Source organism: Diabrotica virgifera, chromosome 5 (assembly GCF_917563875.1).
Source record: "Diabrotica virgifera virgifera chromosome 5, PGI_DIABVI_V3a".
NCBI lineage: Eukaryota > Metazoa > Arthropoda > Insecta > Coleoptera > Chrysomelidae > Diabrotica > Diabrotica virgifera.
Genome location: NC_065447.1, coordinates 224,411,117 through 224,428,621, shown reverse-complemented (window position 1 = coordinate 224,428,621; position 17,505 = coordinate 224,411,117). Strand labels below are relative to the sequence as shown.

The 17,505-nt window shown below is 33.6% G+C and overlaps 1 protein-coding gene across 1 annotated transcript in view; it reads left to right on the top strand.

Moving 5' to 3' along the window:
* Positions 1 to 15,820, top strand: part of LOC114337349 (caprin homolog) — a 72,895-nt gene extending 57,075 nt beyond the window's left edge. Inside the window, exons 2-5 of the mRNA XM_028287757.2 lie at positions 2,787 to 3,121; positions 6,791 to 6,995; positions 10,091 to 10,471; positions 15,107 to 15,820. Of these exons, the coding sequence (XP_028143558.2) occupies positions 2,787 to 3,121; positions 6,791 to 6,995; positions 10,091 to 10,471; positions 15,107 to 15,475 (1,290 nt within the window). The 3' untranslated portion in view covers positions 15,476 to 15,820. The remainder of the gene's footprint in view (positions 1 to 2,786; positions 3,122 to 6,790; positions 6,996 to 10,090; positions 10,472 to 15,106) is intronic.
* The last annotated feature ends 1,685 nt before the right edge of the window (positions 15,821 to 17,505 follow it).

Sequence of the window (17,505 nt, the reverse complement as noted above, 5' to 3'; positions counted from 1 at the left end):
TCTTTATTGTATATTTATGTATATATGTACATTGTGCAATAAAAAAGAAAGCCTATTTTCTTTACTTTAAAATGGTGTATTGTAAAAAATTCTAGGACTATTTTTAAACAAGATATGCGTTCTCAAAATGTGTCATATACACATGCCACAGGTCCCACTAAGCTGGAACCATATGGAAACTTTTTTATTATTAGCTTTAAGAAAAAAAGAATGTGTGTGTACTTTGTACGCACGTAAGAAGTTATACTTCTACTACATATTATGTGATTTTTAAGACAATACCAAAAATTTAAAAAAAGAAAAGAATAAAACGCACACAAACACATTGAAAAATGCCACAAAGAAAAAATGATTTCTGAACGATAATAATTGTTGGCAAAAATTTTAAATACGCATTTTCTGAAAAAAAAAAAATTATATATCAAATATTGTATCCACAATCATAAAATGCATAAAAAAATAAAAACTTGCATCGGGAATCGAACCCGTGAATTTCGAGGCAGTTTGATTCGTAATCGAAGCCTAGACTCACTCGTCCAATTCCACATTATTTGTCATGTGGAAAAATAGGGTAACTGAACGTTTTACTGTTTGACAGTTGTTTTAAATATAATTAAATTATGTAGTTTAAATTTTGTGGAAGAAAATATTAAAATATAACAAAACAGTAAGAAAACAATATATTAGATGAAGATTGGTAGAACTTTTTTTTGGTAATCAAATTAAGTATGTAAATCAAAGCATTACATACCTACTAGATAAATAAGTCTACGCCAAAAAATCTTAATTTAAAAATAAAAATCTGACCTAATTTGGGATTTCTCTCTAAAATCACCATTCTTGAGAAAATAAATGTACAGTAGAGCGTCGATTATCCGAACGTCGATCAACCGAACGACCGCTTATTTGAACTATCGACTCCCGCGTCCCGCACTCGAATACCGAGCAAGCGTTAGTAATTGACGCTTAAAATATCTTCAATTTTCTTCAATATTGTATCCAAAAATAATTATGTTGTTGCAAAGACTGCACTTTTTTGTTTAGTTGCTAGTTGTCATTATCAAGATATAAATAAATATGTAGGTATATAAATATGGCTTTTATTCACTTGTGGATAAATATGTATGACTATAAATATGTATCAATATATTGTAGTTCGATTATCCGAACAAATCGGTTTTCCGAACACCTATGTCCCCCAATTAGTTCGGATAATCGACGCTCTACTGTATTTCAACCTAATCCAAATGTATAATTACAATATGATTATAATGAAAACTACTTACCAAATTAGAATGAGTTTTCCTTGTCCAAAAGTCCAAAAATATAGGTATATGAAAACTATTTAAAAAGGCAGTATAACTATTAACTAACTTTTGTTTGTTGTTTCTTTTCACACAAATTTTAAAACGCAACAACCATAAATAATCTAACTACAGCTGTGCCACAGCCGCCATATTAAATAATTTTTGACATGTCATTTGAACATCCAATCAGAACAAAGTTATAATGCGCATGCGCCGGGATCATAGGTTTTAACATATAAAAATTCACCCTCATATCGCCGGTAAAGAAGTATAACTTCAAAAAATTATTCTTTATAAAATGCTTTGCATAATCTAAATCCTGAGATGCGATCATCAGATATAAAATTTTATCAATAGTGTACGAGGTATGTTAAAAAATACGAATTTCGCTCAAGAGTGAAGTACCTTTATATTTCACAATATCGAAAAGTGTTATTAAGAAAAGTTATTTGGAACTAAAATTATGTTATAATAAAATATGCAATTATATTCTTCTAATTGCAAAAAAAAAATTTTTTAAATTTTTCTCAAGTTACGGATACCTTTTGATGTCCTACGGATATCTTGTTTAAAAATAGTCGTAGAATTTTTGGCAATACATCATTTTAAAGTAAAGAAAACAAGCTTTGTTTATTGCACAATGTATATACCTAAATGTACAAGAAAAAAGTCATAATGAGAAATTAAAAAATTAATCATAAAAAAAACAAACATCATTAAAAGTATAAAATCCTGAAATTTTAACAATAATCATAAAAAATATAAAGAATCATTAAAAGTATAAAACCTTGAAAAAGCGTAACTTGGTTAAATATAGTCGCACATTCTTATACAATAGACTAGACCATTTTAAAGGTAATTGACTTCTATTTTTACTAAATGTACCGTTACATATACCTAGAAATACGTAGAAAAAAGTTACAGAACAATGTTTGCGAAATAATGGGGAAAATGTCCCTAAAAATGCTGTGAGCGGCGAACTTTGAAAAATCCTAGTGACTTCTACTTAACGTCATGTTAAAGAGAAAGGACTGAAGTTATTTTTCGCTGGAGCAATTTCTATACCTATATCCCTGAGGAAAAAAGTTATGGAGCAAAAAACGAAATTGCTTTCTTTGGTGTTTTTTCTTGCTTTTCTTTTGAATATATTTTTGTAAAAAAAATATTTTTGACTCTAAAATGTGATATTTCGATAGTAAATTTAACCTGGAACAATTTTGCTGTAGACGTGTTTGTACCAAAAGTGCATAGAACTCACCCTAATTCACTCTGAGCTTAGGAATGAATTCACCCCTTTCTCAAAAACGCACCTATTTAAATGGTAGCACTCCGCAGTTTTTTCAAATTTAGAGGTCCGTTGACCATATGAGATAATATAATCTCATTAACGTTGCAGTTCCTTTTAGCTCTCTTATTTTGAACATAATCAATAGCCTACTAAGTGTTATGATACTACATATTTGACAATTTTTATTTCAGTCAAAATTAGAATCTTACAAGGACTTACAAAATGCCGGAAAAGAACTGAATGCCGATCAAAAGACTGCTGTGGCTAAATTCAATGAAGTGACGAATACATTAGACTTTGCTAGAGATTTATGTAAACAGTTCCTAGGGATTGCAGTAGCGTCCGAGAAGGAAGCGAAAAAGATTGCGAAAAAAGAAGCTGCTGCGAAATATCAGGCGGAATTGGCGAGGTTAAGGGAAATTTTATTGGTCCAAGATGCGCTTAACCAGATGGGTAACGAGACTGTTCGAGAGGACTTTTTGCAAGGGAGAAATGGAGCTGCTCAATTAACTGAATCAGATCTCAAGTAAGATATGTTTAACTAATCCATTTTATGTTTCACAGTTTGTTTTTTTTTTGTGTGCCTAGTAGGCGGTATCAATGTTTGGTATACATGTTTAAGAAGTTCGAGTAGGCACTTTAAGGGGGGGGGGTATGGTTTGAAATATTTAATTTTTTTTATTATTTCAAATAAAAATGCATACTTCCAAGAATACTCTCTGAAAATTTCAAAATAATCGGAGTAAAATTACCAGAGATACGGGTTGTTGAATATCCCTACCTTCGACTCGCGTTGCCGCGGCTTCGCGCCAGCACGCTTGAGCGTAGTGAGAAACGTTAAACAACTGTTCGCCTTCTCTTTTGTAGATTACTCCTCGATTTAAAAAACATATTCCAATGTGCATTACTTTACGATTTGGCAGACAAATAAGAAGATGAAGATGCAGTTGTCAAAACTTTAAACGCATTTTTCTCAAAACTGCTTTTTCAAATGCGGTGGACATTGTAACTGAAAAACTACTGGGCCGATCTACCTGATAGTTTGCACATATTTTCTTTAGACATTTCATGAGGTAACAACGTCGAGATATTTTTCTTTTTTTGCTTATTTTTTGTTCAATAATAATAAGTCTGTTGATTTTCACAAAATTTTTACCAAAAATTTCATTTTTTTGATTTCTGAGTGATACCAAAAATTCAAAAATCATTAAAAATAAAAAAACTCGACGTTGTGACCTCGTGAAACTCATAAGCTTATTTAATCTTTTTGAATTTTTTGTTTCGTATGATCGAGTGACGAGTTCTGATGTCCACCGCAAAATCCATTCTTTTGTGAGCTGCATGTCAAAATTTGTCACCAATGGCTTATTTTCCAATATTTTGGATTGGAATTTTTTCTAAGCATTCTTTGAACTTTACTTAATATGCTTATTTAATTTAAAAATAAAATATTTGTACCATAGCTTCAAAAAAAATTCACAAAAATGTGCTTGATATGTTGATTTCAAACCATACCCCCTCCTTAACTGTTATGTCTATACCCAAGTACCTGATACGGTAGTCTATACCCGTGCTACCTAGGTACCCGGCATTGTTTCGGTATACTTAGCTTGTAGGTTCGACGATAATTCGCTTGACGATAATTCGTGTCCACTTAATAGACAAATATATACTGGAAAAAATTCAACTGGACATGAAAGTAATTAAGGTGAACGCGTAATAAAAGATTTGTGTTAGAGATTCTGGACGAAATATAACAATGGATAATTTTTTCATAACTCTTCCACTAGCCCGTCTCCTGTTGTCTTGGAATTTATCTATGGAATTAGTTGGTACTTTGAAAAGAAACAAACCATAATATGTTCAACAAGAAAAGCTGCCTTCGCCAGAGCGTGAGCCTGAATCGTCATTATACGGATTCAGTGCAGATCAGGCTATCATTTGTTCATTATGGTGCCAAAAAAGGAAAAAGCGTTATTTTGCTGCCAACAACAATGCATGACAACGATAATTTAAGTGGCTTAAAAAATAAACCTGAAATAATTCAGTACTATAATAAAACTAAAGGAGGCGTAGACAACATGGACAAAATGGTTTCTCATTATTCCACTAAACTCAGAACTTTGCGTTGACTAGTAGTCTCCTTTTACATTATCCTAGACGTAGCACACCTAGCAACCTATAATACAAATCCACAGAGTTTTACTGAAACTAGTAAGCGTAGAATTTTTCTACAATACTTAGGGAAACAACTAGTGATGCTTGCAATTTTTGCTAGATAAAAAGTACCAAATGTATATTGAAATTTTTCATCAAGGTCAGGAATTGAGTATTGAGTGTATGTTAGGAAAACCTCTACCTACAGATTCAAGTAATACAGCAGAGTCATTACCTCTCCGAGGTTCTACTGGATGTCTCAGAATTGCTGGAAATTGCTACATTTGCATGTCTTTAGCGAGAAAGTGGCTAAGAAAGACACGAAAACATGTAATGTTTGTAATCGTCCACTATGTAACGAACACTCAATAAATATAAGTAAGTGCAGACAATATGCTTGAAATGTAACTTTTATTTATGTTTCTATATCACTTTTATTATAAAAAAACTAGGCACAGCTTCATGATTTACTAAACATTAGTGTTACCTGGGTGCCACGGGTGTGGATGTAATGGTGTAAAAACTTTGACAGGTATTTTTAATAGATTATATGCATTTTTTTCTTTGGATTTTATTATAAATCTCTTCATTCTGACTAATTTTAGGAATAACTAGAAGCTGGAATAAAAACATTTATACTATCGCCAATGATTTAGATAAAACAGTCACCAATGATACCCAGGTACCTGGGTATAGACACAAAGGTTAAAGACAAGCATTTGCCGATATTTTAACATCGCATTAATCATTGTAAATTCCATTTACAATGTCATTCAGTTATTTTAGAACTTCAGTAAACACTTACATATTAGTACAGTTAAAATTACTAGACGATAAATATTATGCAAGAGAAATTAAACTTTCTACTTTTAAAGACAAAAAAAACGAGTTCATTAGCGCAACCAAATTCAAAATTATTCTGCACATTATATTTGAAACATTGTTTTGTTAAAACATCTCATTTTTGTTGGTAAAAAAAGATATTCAATTGTCTGGACTAAATTACGGTCTTATTGATATCCAAGACGACTTGGTTTTCACACAATGTTGCCAATCTGTTGCAATTTTGTTATTTTCGGATTAAATTTTCTTGCCAAATTCCGAGTCTACTATACTGTTTTTATTTCTTTCATTATACATTGTTATTGGATTACTTTTTCAGTTATTTCCTCTTTTGATGTTAGCATTATTTCGCTGTTCTTTAAAACCCTTGAATTCTGAAGCGAAGAGTCGCGAGATGCGCAGATTATAGAAAAGGAAGTATAAGACAGAGATGTACTTCTGCCAAGTCTTGTCCGACAGTAGTTATAACTATTATGACACCGTGATTATGGCAACCTCAGCTGAAAAACTCTTACTACTACTGAACAAGACAAAGACAAGCAATTTTCGTGAAAATATTGATTAAAGACGAATATAAAAAGACAATACAGTTCATCCCAAACCCTTTTTTCAGTGTGTCAGATTATCGAATTTTGTCTTAATGCATTACAGTTGAAAGTGACAGAAAAAAACGTACTTCTGTGTAAAAAAAAAGGTTTGGGATGAACTGTATAGGATAATAACAATGAAAACAAATATACAAACAAACACATATTTGAAAGTAGTACCCATAGAAAGGCTTGATAAATATACTAATACCCTGGATACCTGGATTTCAGAAAATAATGATCAAACGGAAATAAGGGCCATGATAGAAATAGAAAGAAATTCATTTGTAAAAATGAAAATAGTGCATTTGTCACGCACAGTTTGGAATCACTGTCTGCAGAGTAATATTTTGGTTTTGTTTTTAGATATAATTGAAGCAAAACAAATTATAGTGAAAAAAACTAAGATGGCTAAAGTAATTGTAACAACGGATTCATCATTTAATTGAGAAAATATGTAATATGTGTATGTAACATTTTGCTTCCGGTATTTCTGTTGGTTGAACTTTTATTTCGTTCCATAAATTTTCGTAAACATTAATATTGTTGCCCCTTTTATTTTGTTTTTATTGTATAGACTCTGGAATAAAACTGGATGTCTTTTGCAGACTACTAGACGACCTATACCCTGAAGTGACACCAAAACATGAAGCTGGTAATGCTACCGCCTTCATGAATGAAGTACAAGCGGCTGCTGAGCATCTGTTAGCAGCAGTTGATGGCAAACCTAAAGAAGTATTTGGAGGCTCCTATAGCCAGATTAAGGAAATATTAGGAAAGATTCATGAAAGTGGATATTTTGATCAGGCGCAGGTAATTTTTATTTTATTTAAAACCTTTATCTACAAATTTCGTAGATTTTGTCTTATATATTTTAATAGAATAGAAATATCTTGATTCACAATAATCAGTTGACAAGAAATAATTCAATACTTCTCGTTATTGGCTATTTTTAAAATCTTTTTCAGCTCTTCACATTTCTCAATTTGTTTTTATAATCTTTTAACCAACATTATGTTGATACAGCTTTTCTGTAAATACATTGTAAATCTGTTGATACAATTAACCCCCCAATAAAAAATCTAAATAATTTTGTTTTTGTATGAATGGTAGATAATAATTTGTGATTAAGAATTTAAAAAATGGTATTGCAAACACTTCCTTGAGGTAATTTTGGCAAAAATAAACACGTTTTGCCTCTTGGTATTTTGTTGTAAAAAGCACCTTCTCTTCAAGATCGATTTAAGAGTGAAATTGAAAATTGGCAATTTCAAAAAAAATGGTATCTTAGCTTCTACTAAAGCAATCGTAACGTACAACCTCGCGAGCTGTTTGCTAAGACATATACTTGAACCTTTTTGTTTGTATATAGCCCACTTTTCATTTAGCTTGTGAATTTTTACATTGAAAAAAAACTGCTATTTCGCATGGGGGGTAAAATGTGGATGAATAACATAGGTGGTCATAAACTGATAAACAAATTTTTAAAAATACTTTTCATTAAATTATTTTACAATTTTAGGATACATATTGAATATTTTTATCTGCAATATCTTATTTTGTTAAATAACAATTTTTGTTATTTATGTGTGTTTTGAAATTATATAAAAAGTGGTCACATGTATTTTATGAAGAAATTATTCAATATGCAGTGCTCTTCAGATAAAACTATCCACCTTAAATAACTTTTGAACCACTGATTTTTAGAAAAAAACTCAAAAACACGTCAAATAATACTTGAAGGGGGAGACATTATGCCATATTTAAGCTTGCACTTAAGGCACCCTCTCACCCCCCGTATCATACCCTATTTTTTTTTAATTACTACCCCCTTTTTTATTTTATATTTGGATTCTCCTCTTTGTACTGATTTCAAAAATGTATAACACTTGATGCTTAAAGTGATTATTATGACAAAAATATATACAAAAGCAACAAAACTGGATTGAAAAAAATTATTTTTTTAACAATTTTATTACATACAAACATTTAGAATGAACATTTCGCTGCCAAAAATGTTAACAATAATTATTCAAAATGATTTTTGAAAGCTTGAATAATTATTATTGTTAAAATTTTTGAATTATTGTTAAAATTTTTGGTAGTGAAATGTTTACTCTAAATGTTATAAAATTGTTAAAAAAATAATTTTCAATCCAGTTTTCTTGTTTTATACTTATTTTTCTCATAAATTAATCACTTTAAGCATCAAGTGTTATACATTTTCGAAGTCAGTACAAAGAGGAGAATCCAAATATGAAATAAAAAAGGGGTAGTAATTTTAAAAAAATAAGGGATGATACTGGGGGGTGAGAGGGTGCCTTTCCCGGCAAGCTTAAATATGGCATAATGTCTCCCCCTTCAATTATTATTTAACGTGTTTTTGCGTTTTTTCTAAAAATTAGTGGCTCAGAAGTTATTTAAGGTGGATGGTTTTATCTGAAGACTCACTGTATTTACATCATGTCAGTTCTGAAATATATTTTTCCAATTCAATTATTTAAAAATCTAATTCAAATTAAGCGCGTATTTATATACCTAAATTACATTTTAATGATGAAATCCATTTAGTTTTTGACCTCTGCGATGATTGAGATCCAAAACAACAAGAAATATTGCAAGATATTGCTGTGGTGGTCAGGTAGAAATATTAAGCAATAGACATGTACATGTTTGACTAAATAAATAAAGAGAGCAAATCTGATTTAACAAATTTTATTTCTAAATATTTACAACACTTTCCTGAATTTGAAGTTATGAATGATGAAAAGAAAAAATTGTTCATATCTGGTGGATTAGACCCTCGAGAAAAACTTACATTATTTCCAAGAACTATCAATATGAAGATTTCAACTTATTTTTTATACTGGGACAATTATCATCTCGGATTTATTTCTATACATAAAAAGATTTTTTGGGTAATTTTTCTAGGTGAGTACAAGGGTTTAAAACAATTTCTCTAGTGGTAAAATTACTCTTTGACATGGATAGAACATAAAAAAAATACATACATTGAATCCCCATATTAATGGACGAAAGCTTATCAGAAAGACTGTAATTTTATACAGTGGTACCTCGACGTACGAGGGTAATTCGTTCCGTAACCTTGCTCGTATGTCAAAGCAATTTTCCCCATTGAAATTAACTGAAATGTCATTAATCCGTTCCAGTCCCACCTTAGTTATTTTTGCTAAGTGTTTTTAAATAAGAAAAATGTGAAGCGCTTAATTTTCGTCAGTGGTCTTCGCTTTTTTCGTCACACTGCTCATTTTCATCTCCAGCTCGTTTAAAAAAACTGTCCAAAGAGGTTTGTTTCTTCCTCCCTTTCATAAATCGCTCATGCCTTCTCACATATGATGCTTTGTGTTAAGGTTCCTCCTTGAAGCTGCTTCCTTCACCCACACCATCAGTAGTTTATCCACCTTTTCATGGAGAGGAGTCCGGAACTTGGAAATTATTGTAACGCCCTTAGCTGGCATTATACCCTTTATCAACTCCTTCAAGTTAGAAGTAGGTAGTCAAAAAGAGGCATGAATTTTAATAAAAAGCGGTTCCTCGTATCTCAAATTTTGCTCTCATCTCAAAGCAAAACATCGCTCGCTCGGCGGCTCGTATCTTAAAACACTCGTATATTAGGGCGCTCGTATATCGAAGTACTACTGTACTTTCATTTGAAACAAAAAACCTAAATATTAAAGCCTAAATATTAAAGAAATATATTTAGGTTTTTAACCTTTACTTGCCTTGGAGATTTTTTAAAATTTTCTGTGTTTGAAACAAAAATACGTAACCAAAATGAAACTGGTTTTAACCTGAAGATATATTGTCAGGCCTTGTTAAATTTATAAAAACTAACAAAGTATTTGAAAAAAAACTGAAGCAGCCTTCAAAATATGATATGTTTACAGGTATATGAGGAGTTCGCAGTTGTCGAACCCGAATTAGTGGAAGAACCCGAGGTTCTCCCATCTGAGCCATTAAACAACCATGAGACTGGAGCTGTGATGGTGCCTCCGCCTCCACAACCCCTACCAGAACCCACACAGCCGACGACAACAGCGCCACCACCTGACATGCCGTTGATTGAAAGTTTGACAATAGAAAATCGTGCTACCTTACATCAAGCGCCGCCAACGCCGGTGGAACAACCTCCGTTGGAGCCGCCCACCTTGACGAATGAACCGCCTATGTTTTATCAACAACTACCTCAACAACCGCCTCCGCCACAACCGCAACCGCCTAGACCAATAACCGAAATGCTTGGAACTGGAAGCTTCTTTTTCTTACAGGTAAGAAAGGTACCCTTATTGTCTAAACAAATAGTTGAATCTTGTAAAAAGAAGAAAGTACAGAACAACACATTTATCTGAAACTGCGAAAAAAAGAAACGACAGAGGGTCGTTGATGCGGCGTTGCCTAATCAATTATTATTTTAGAGTTTTGTTTTTTAACTGTAAAATTAATACTTTATGATTATTACTGTAGTGATTTTGTTCAGAAAACTTATAACGAAGTTAAAATGTGTGAGGTCATAGTCATTAAAATGAACAAAAGTATTAAATTAGAAAGCTAAATTTCTTCCATACGGAGGATTGCGATATTTAGGTAAAATAAATTATTCAAATATTATCAAGATCGCTGTTTTCGCTGGCAGAATTTGATTGAAAATCTTCGCTGTCGGTCGACTAGCCAACTGACTTATGCCCATCCGGCCTTGGTGCTGTGCTTCTTCTTAAAGTGCCTATCCGCTCCGGATGTTGGCGATCATCATGGCTATCTTGACTTTGTTTACCGCAGCGCGGAACAGTTCAGTGGTAGTGGTGTTATACCACTTTCGTAAATTTTGAAGCCAGGAAATGCGTCTTCTTCCCGGTCGCTTTTACCATTTACCTTCCCTTGGAGAATCAGTTGGGGAAGGCCGTAACGTTCTTGATTTCTCATTACATGTCCTAGATATTCTAATTTTTTTGTTTTGATGGTTATGAGAATTTCACACTCTTTCCCCATTTTACGCAGGACTTCCACATTTCGAAAGCTTCGAGCCGATTCATAGATGCAACAGTTAGTGTCCACGCTTCCATTCTGTAGAGCAGAACTGTGAATATGAAGCTGATATGCCCACCCATATACATGTATTTTGTAGGTTTCAGCTGTATTTTATGTTTGTTTTTCATTCATAGCTTGGGAAGACTAATGTCACCCACTACTAAGAAGTGACCTGTTCCCAGTTCTGCTCCTAAAAAGGCTGAAATCAAATTTAAAAAAAAAAATTGTATCAACTCGACGGTAAAAATTCAATATCTTTTGATCAGTGGCCTATTGACAAAAATCAAAATGCATTTTAAACCTTTCAGGACTGAAAATATGATCAATAGTATAATGGTGCCTAACGTGATCTATTTTTTTTAAATACCCTTAAATCCTTTGGTAGGACATGGCACATCTGTATCCCAGTAGTGTTTTATATTGGGACCAATGTGTCCCGTTAGTAATACACGAATAAATTTTGAAGAAAAAAAATACAGAACCAAGTTGTACAAGAACAGCTACTTCTAGAAAATTTGAAGTTTCGTAATAGATTTGTTGGTTGCATAACATAACGAAATGTTAAGTAATATGGTTATATTTGAATAAAGTGAATTTAGGGGACAGATAGGCACCACTAGATGTAATTTTTCATTTTGCCGCAAACTCAGTCTTTTCGATAAAGCTGTTAAATAAACGTTGCGCGATTTTTGTCATTTTTTATTATTTGTATGAGACCAATAAAATTTATCACTTCCATTTACCGGTCGCTGTGGAATTTCCATTGTTAGCAAATTTTGAGCAACATTTTGACAAATTATTTGAAAATATTTTGATGTTTCCTTGAATACCTACACAATGTCACAATTGGACCATGCTGCCCAATGTATACTGGAAGATATATTTTATAAAAGTGTATTGCAAATAAACCTGAAAGTATTAGAGCCTAAAACTTGCGAATCTTCTTCTACGGCACTACAGCCCAAATTGAGCCTTGGCCTCCTTTATTTTTTGCCTCCACCCTTGCCTGTCTGTGGCTGCTCTTCTCCATACACAGACTCCTAAAAGGGTTTGTGCGTCGCTGTTTACTGTGTCTTCCCAGCGCTTTCGTGGCTTCCCAACCTGTCTCTTTCCTTGCATTCTAGCATTCAGTGCTCGTTTTGGTAGCCTATCCTCTCCCATTCTTATCACATGTCCGGCCCATTGCAATCTTTGTATTCTAATGAAGTCTGACAGGGGCGTTTCCTTATAAAGTTGATAAAGCTCATTGTTGTATTGACTTCTGAAGATTCCGTTTTCCCTCACAGGTCCTAGTATTCTCCTAAGTACTTTCCTTTCGAATGTGTCGAGTTTGTTTTTGGATGTTTCTTTCAGGACCCAGGCTTCACTGCCATAGCATGTTAAGGTCGAATTAAGGTTTTATAGATTCTCATCTTTGTATTTCAGTGGACACTTAGTCCGAAATATATGGGAGAGGACAAAATAAGCTCTGTTTGCCTGCGTTATTCTCTTCCGTATTTCTCCATCTTCTGATCCGTCGGCATATATTTCTACTCCCAGGTATGTAAACTTTTCAACCGTTTTAATGTCATCTTCATGTATAATGTTTTCTGGGACTATATTTCTTCTCATCTGAGTCATTATTTTGGTTTTTTCTGTGTTAATTTCCAGACCTAGCATTTTTGTTGTGTTTTTAACTCAGCATAATATGTTTCCTGTGCTCCTGTTGATGTTCTACTCATAATATTAATATCATCAGCATAGGCGGCCAGTTGAACCGTTCGGTTGGTCAGTAAATTTCCTCGTCCAGTTTGCATTTGCCTAACCGCATACTCCAGTGCCAGGTTAAACAATGATGGGGCCAGCCCATCTCCCTGCTTTAGTCCCTGCGAAATGTTGAAAAAGTCTGTCCGGTGGTTTTGTATTCGTACACATGCCTGAGTTTCATCCATTGTGGCTTTAATGAGTCTTATTAACTTGTGTGGTATTGCCAATTGAGCCAATACATAGTATAGTTTATTCCTTTTGACTGAGTCGTATGCCTGTTTGAAGTCTACAAACACGTTGTGAACATCAACATCGTGTTCCCATGCTTTGCTCAAGATCTGTTTGACTGTAAATATTTGATCCAGTGTCGATCTTCCCTGTCGGAAGCCTGTCTGATACTCTCCAATAATATTTTCTGCTAGTGGTTGGAGCCGCTGGTTTATAATATACGTGAGGACTTTATATGTTGTACATAGTAGAGAGATTCCACGGTAGTTTTTGCACTGGAGTTTGTCTCCTTTTTTATAGATCGGGCATACTATACTTTTCTTCCAGTCGTCGGGTATTTTCTCTTCTTGCCATACGTCTTTGATGAGCACGTGGATGTGACTTGCTAGGTGGTCGCCACCTACCTTATATATTTCTGCTGGTATTTCGTCAACTCCCGGAGCTTTATTGTTTTTCTGGGCCTTAATGGCTTCGAGAACTTCCTCTATGGTTGGAGCTTCTACTCCATTCTCTTATATGTAGCATACCCATGTCATCTTCCATGTCTACTTGAGTTCCAAGTAGTGTCTGAAAATAATGCTTCCAGGTTTCTGTGACTTTCTGTTGGTCACTGATTATTTGCCCACTTTCATCTTTACATAGACTTGTTTGAGGTTTATACCCACTTTTTATCTTTTTTAGGTATTCGTAAGCCCCTCTAATTTCCTTGTTTTTGAAATTTTCTTCCATTTTTTCTATTTGTCCATTTTCATAGGCTCTCTTTTTATTTCTACATGTCTTGTCTGCTTTCCGTCTTGCGACTTCAAATAATGTTCGTCTTTCCCGTGTTCTTCTTGTTATGTACATTTGTGTGCTTAATTTCTTTCCTCTATTGCTTGTCTGCACTCGTCATCAAACCATGCTGCTCTTCTCTCCTTTTTCTTGTTTCCCAGGGTGGGCGCTGCTGCTGTTAGTACTGTTGTTTTGATATTAGTCCATTTGCCCTCTATGGAGTGCAGTTCTAGTGTCCTTAACTTATTTGCGACTATATTTTATAAAAGTGTATTGCAAATAAACCAGAAAGTATTAGAGCCTAAAACTTGCGAATAATTAAACTTAAATAACATAATAAGAAGTCACTTAAATAGGTTTTCATAAAAAAATGTAATAGAATAGTAACAGTAAACTGAATTTACCGCTTGTGTTGATGGCTTTGAAAAACGCACTCACGAACTAGAAAATAAATCAACATAATTTAATGCTTTGAAACCTTTTAAATAAAACAAAGATAGCCTGTATAAAGAAAGAACAGCTGATTGTGACAACCAAGGTTTGAACTATTGAAAACGCCCGCAATATTTAAAAAAATCAATTATTAAGTCATGTATCTTGTGAGATACATTGGGCAAAAGAGGGTTAACAGCTTTATAGAAACTGACTTCATTTGCTACAAAATGCAAAAATTGCATTAGAAAGCTGCACTCTTGACTTCTCAAACGTCTTTTTTGCCCCTAGGACGCTTTGATCAAAAGATATCGAATTTTTACCTTCGAGTTGATACAAATTTTATCTAAAAAAATTAGTTCGCGCATGTAACTGACTTTTAAAATCGCCGGTCACTTCAAGCGTTGTTTCTGAGAGAACGGTTCATTCTACACAAAAAGTGCTAATAAACAATTACATTAGAAGTTTTTACTTCACTGTAAATTTTTTTTCTTTTATTTTAACCTACTGAAAAGTTTTACTTTTCTGATTATACAGGTTGCCGATATAAAATAAAGAGCATGCGTTATTTAGAAGAGTTCATGAAATTGTTGAGCAAACAATGTATGAAATATTTATTTTACTTCTTAAAGTGGGTCGCATTTATTTTTGTATTCTGGCTGTAAAAAAAATGGTTTTCTTAATATAAATTTATTTTGCAGGACTCTGAAATTGATCCTCCGGAACAAATTGCCAGCCAGACTTTCACGAACCAAAATTTCACCGGCCATCCATCTCACCCTGTTCAGTTACCACCACCTCATTTTGCGAATATGCCCAATAATTTGACACCAAACAATCACCAACTTCCCCAAATGCAGATGGGCAACAACGGGATAGACGATACTTTGAGGTCACCTGAAGAAACGCTTCAGATTGGCAAAGACGGAGGAGCACCACCAAACAGAGGTCCACCAAGGCCTAACAACAACCAGTCTTACTACCAAAACAACGGTTACAATAGGCCACGACAGCAAAACCAGAATAGGAACGCTAGTGGACCTAGGCCTACTGCTACTAGACATGCATAATACTAAAGCAACATTATTCGGTTTATCCCTACACATGATATTAAGTTATCATCCTGTTATGTATTTTTTTTATATAAGTTAAATCATAGTACGAACGTTCCCGAATTTATATTTACAGTGAAACGAAACAAGTCATTATCGTTTTGACACAGTTGCATCTATTCAGTGCAGCAATAGTAAGCTAAAATCTTTTGTTACTGTAACATCGATGTAAGCTGATAATTCTTTGCCTAAAGTCAATTTAGGGGTTATTCTTTTCTTTATTTATAATAAACTTAATTTTATTACATTATATAATTATGAATAACTATTTTTTATTTTACGAATAAATGGCTGTTAAATGACTTCGAACATTTTTTTTTTCAACTTTTGTTTAAAATCTATAATATAGTTTCAAAATTGTTGTCACTAAGTTCTCAGAAATGCGAAGGCGTTAACGAAGACATTATTGCCAGATTGTTGACTATGTGCCCCAAAAACCACGAAGGATAACGTGACAGAGCAGTGCTTGATGCTCTTTAAGAGTAATCCGAAGCAGTTTCTACGAAGTTTCGTAACCTTTGACGAAACATAGATCCACTGGTACACACTGGAGACCAAGGAACGGTCAAAACAACGAACTTCACCCGGTGAATGTGCTCCAAAGAAGGCAGAAAAGGTGATGACCCCCGATTTGTGATGGTCAGAAAAAAGACCCTATTTGGCAAAGAAAAAAATGCGCTACCACCATGAAAACGCACCGGCTCACCGCGCAAATTAGTCGAATTGGACTATGAACTGCTGGCCCATCCACCGTATTCTCCAGATTTTGCCCCTTGCGAATCCTTTTTGTTTCCAAACTTAGTCACTCGCCGGGCAGAAATTTAAGAGGTCAAGCTTACTTTGCAGACATCGAGAAAACGTATTTTTCTAGAAGGGTTAAACAAATTAGAGCATCGCTGGGTCGAGTGTATCGAGCTAAAAGGAGACTACGCTGAGAAATAAATCGGTACTTTTCCAAAAAAAAAATTCTTTTGTGTGTTAAAACCTATTGGACCGCCCTAGTATATCTTACGATGCCAGATACCTGTTCACTTGTCATTGTTTAGGCTCGTTTTTTATTGGTTCTGTATAGGTTTTATGGCACTAATACATTAAGATTCCAAAATAGTGTATATATTTATAATATCAGTTGGCCAATTCTAATTATACAAGTCAACAGGTCTGTCTTAGGTCGAGAAACATTCTTGAAAAAATTGTTCCACTAGTTTCCAGAATCTCTTGAACCACCTTGTAATATACATACCATTGGCGATTTAAAAATTATATCGTAGCAGCTTCTGATAACCTGTATACGTATACCGGGTGGTAAATCGTAAAACGGGCCATAGGAAACTCAATGTAAAATTCTAAACTGTTGAATTCCTGCTTCCCTAATTATTTTACGTCAAAAGTCTGTATCAAAAGTTAAAATTGTTCTACGATTTAAATGCATTCCAAAAATTTTGAAAAATATACAATTGTGTTATATTGTGTGTGGCCTAATTTTGGGCTGAAAAACTGAAAAATGTATTATATTTTTACAAAATTTTGGAATATGTTTAATTCGTGGAACAATTTTAACAGTTTTTTTCAATACAGATTTCACTCCTCTACAAATAGTTTCTAATGTCTTTTGATGTAAAATAATTAGGGAAGCATCAATTCAACAGTTTAGAATTTTACATTGAGTTTCCTATGCCCCGTTTTCCAATTCACCACCCGGTATATATTTTACTGACATTAAAGATATATTCTTAAATTTCCCGGAAGTGAGCAACGACTTTAAATCTACATTACATACTTCTTGGACATTTCGCAAATCTAAAATCAAAATAGTAATAAAGGTAAGATCTTGTTTAACACCTTGACTGCGTTTAGAGATTGTATTTATAAACTTACGTTGGGTGCGTTACGAGGCATCTCTTTTGCCACCGTGCGTTGTGACACAGTCGACGCAGCCAGCCGTTAGGCTCTGTTCTTGTTTTTTCATTGTTTGATCCATTTTTATA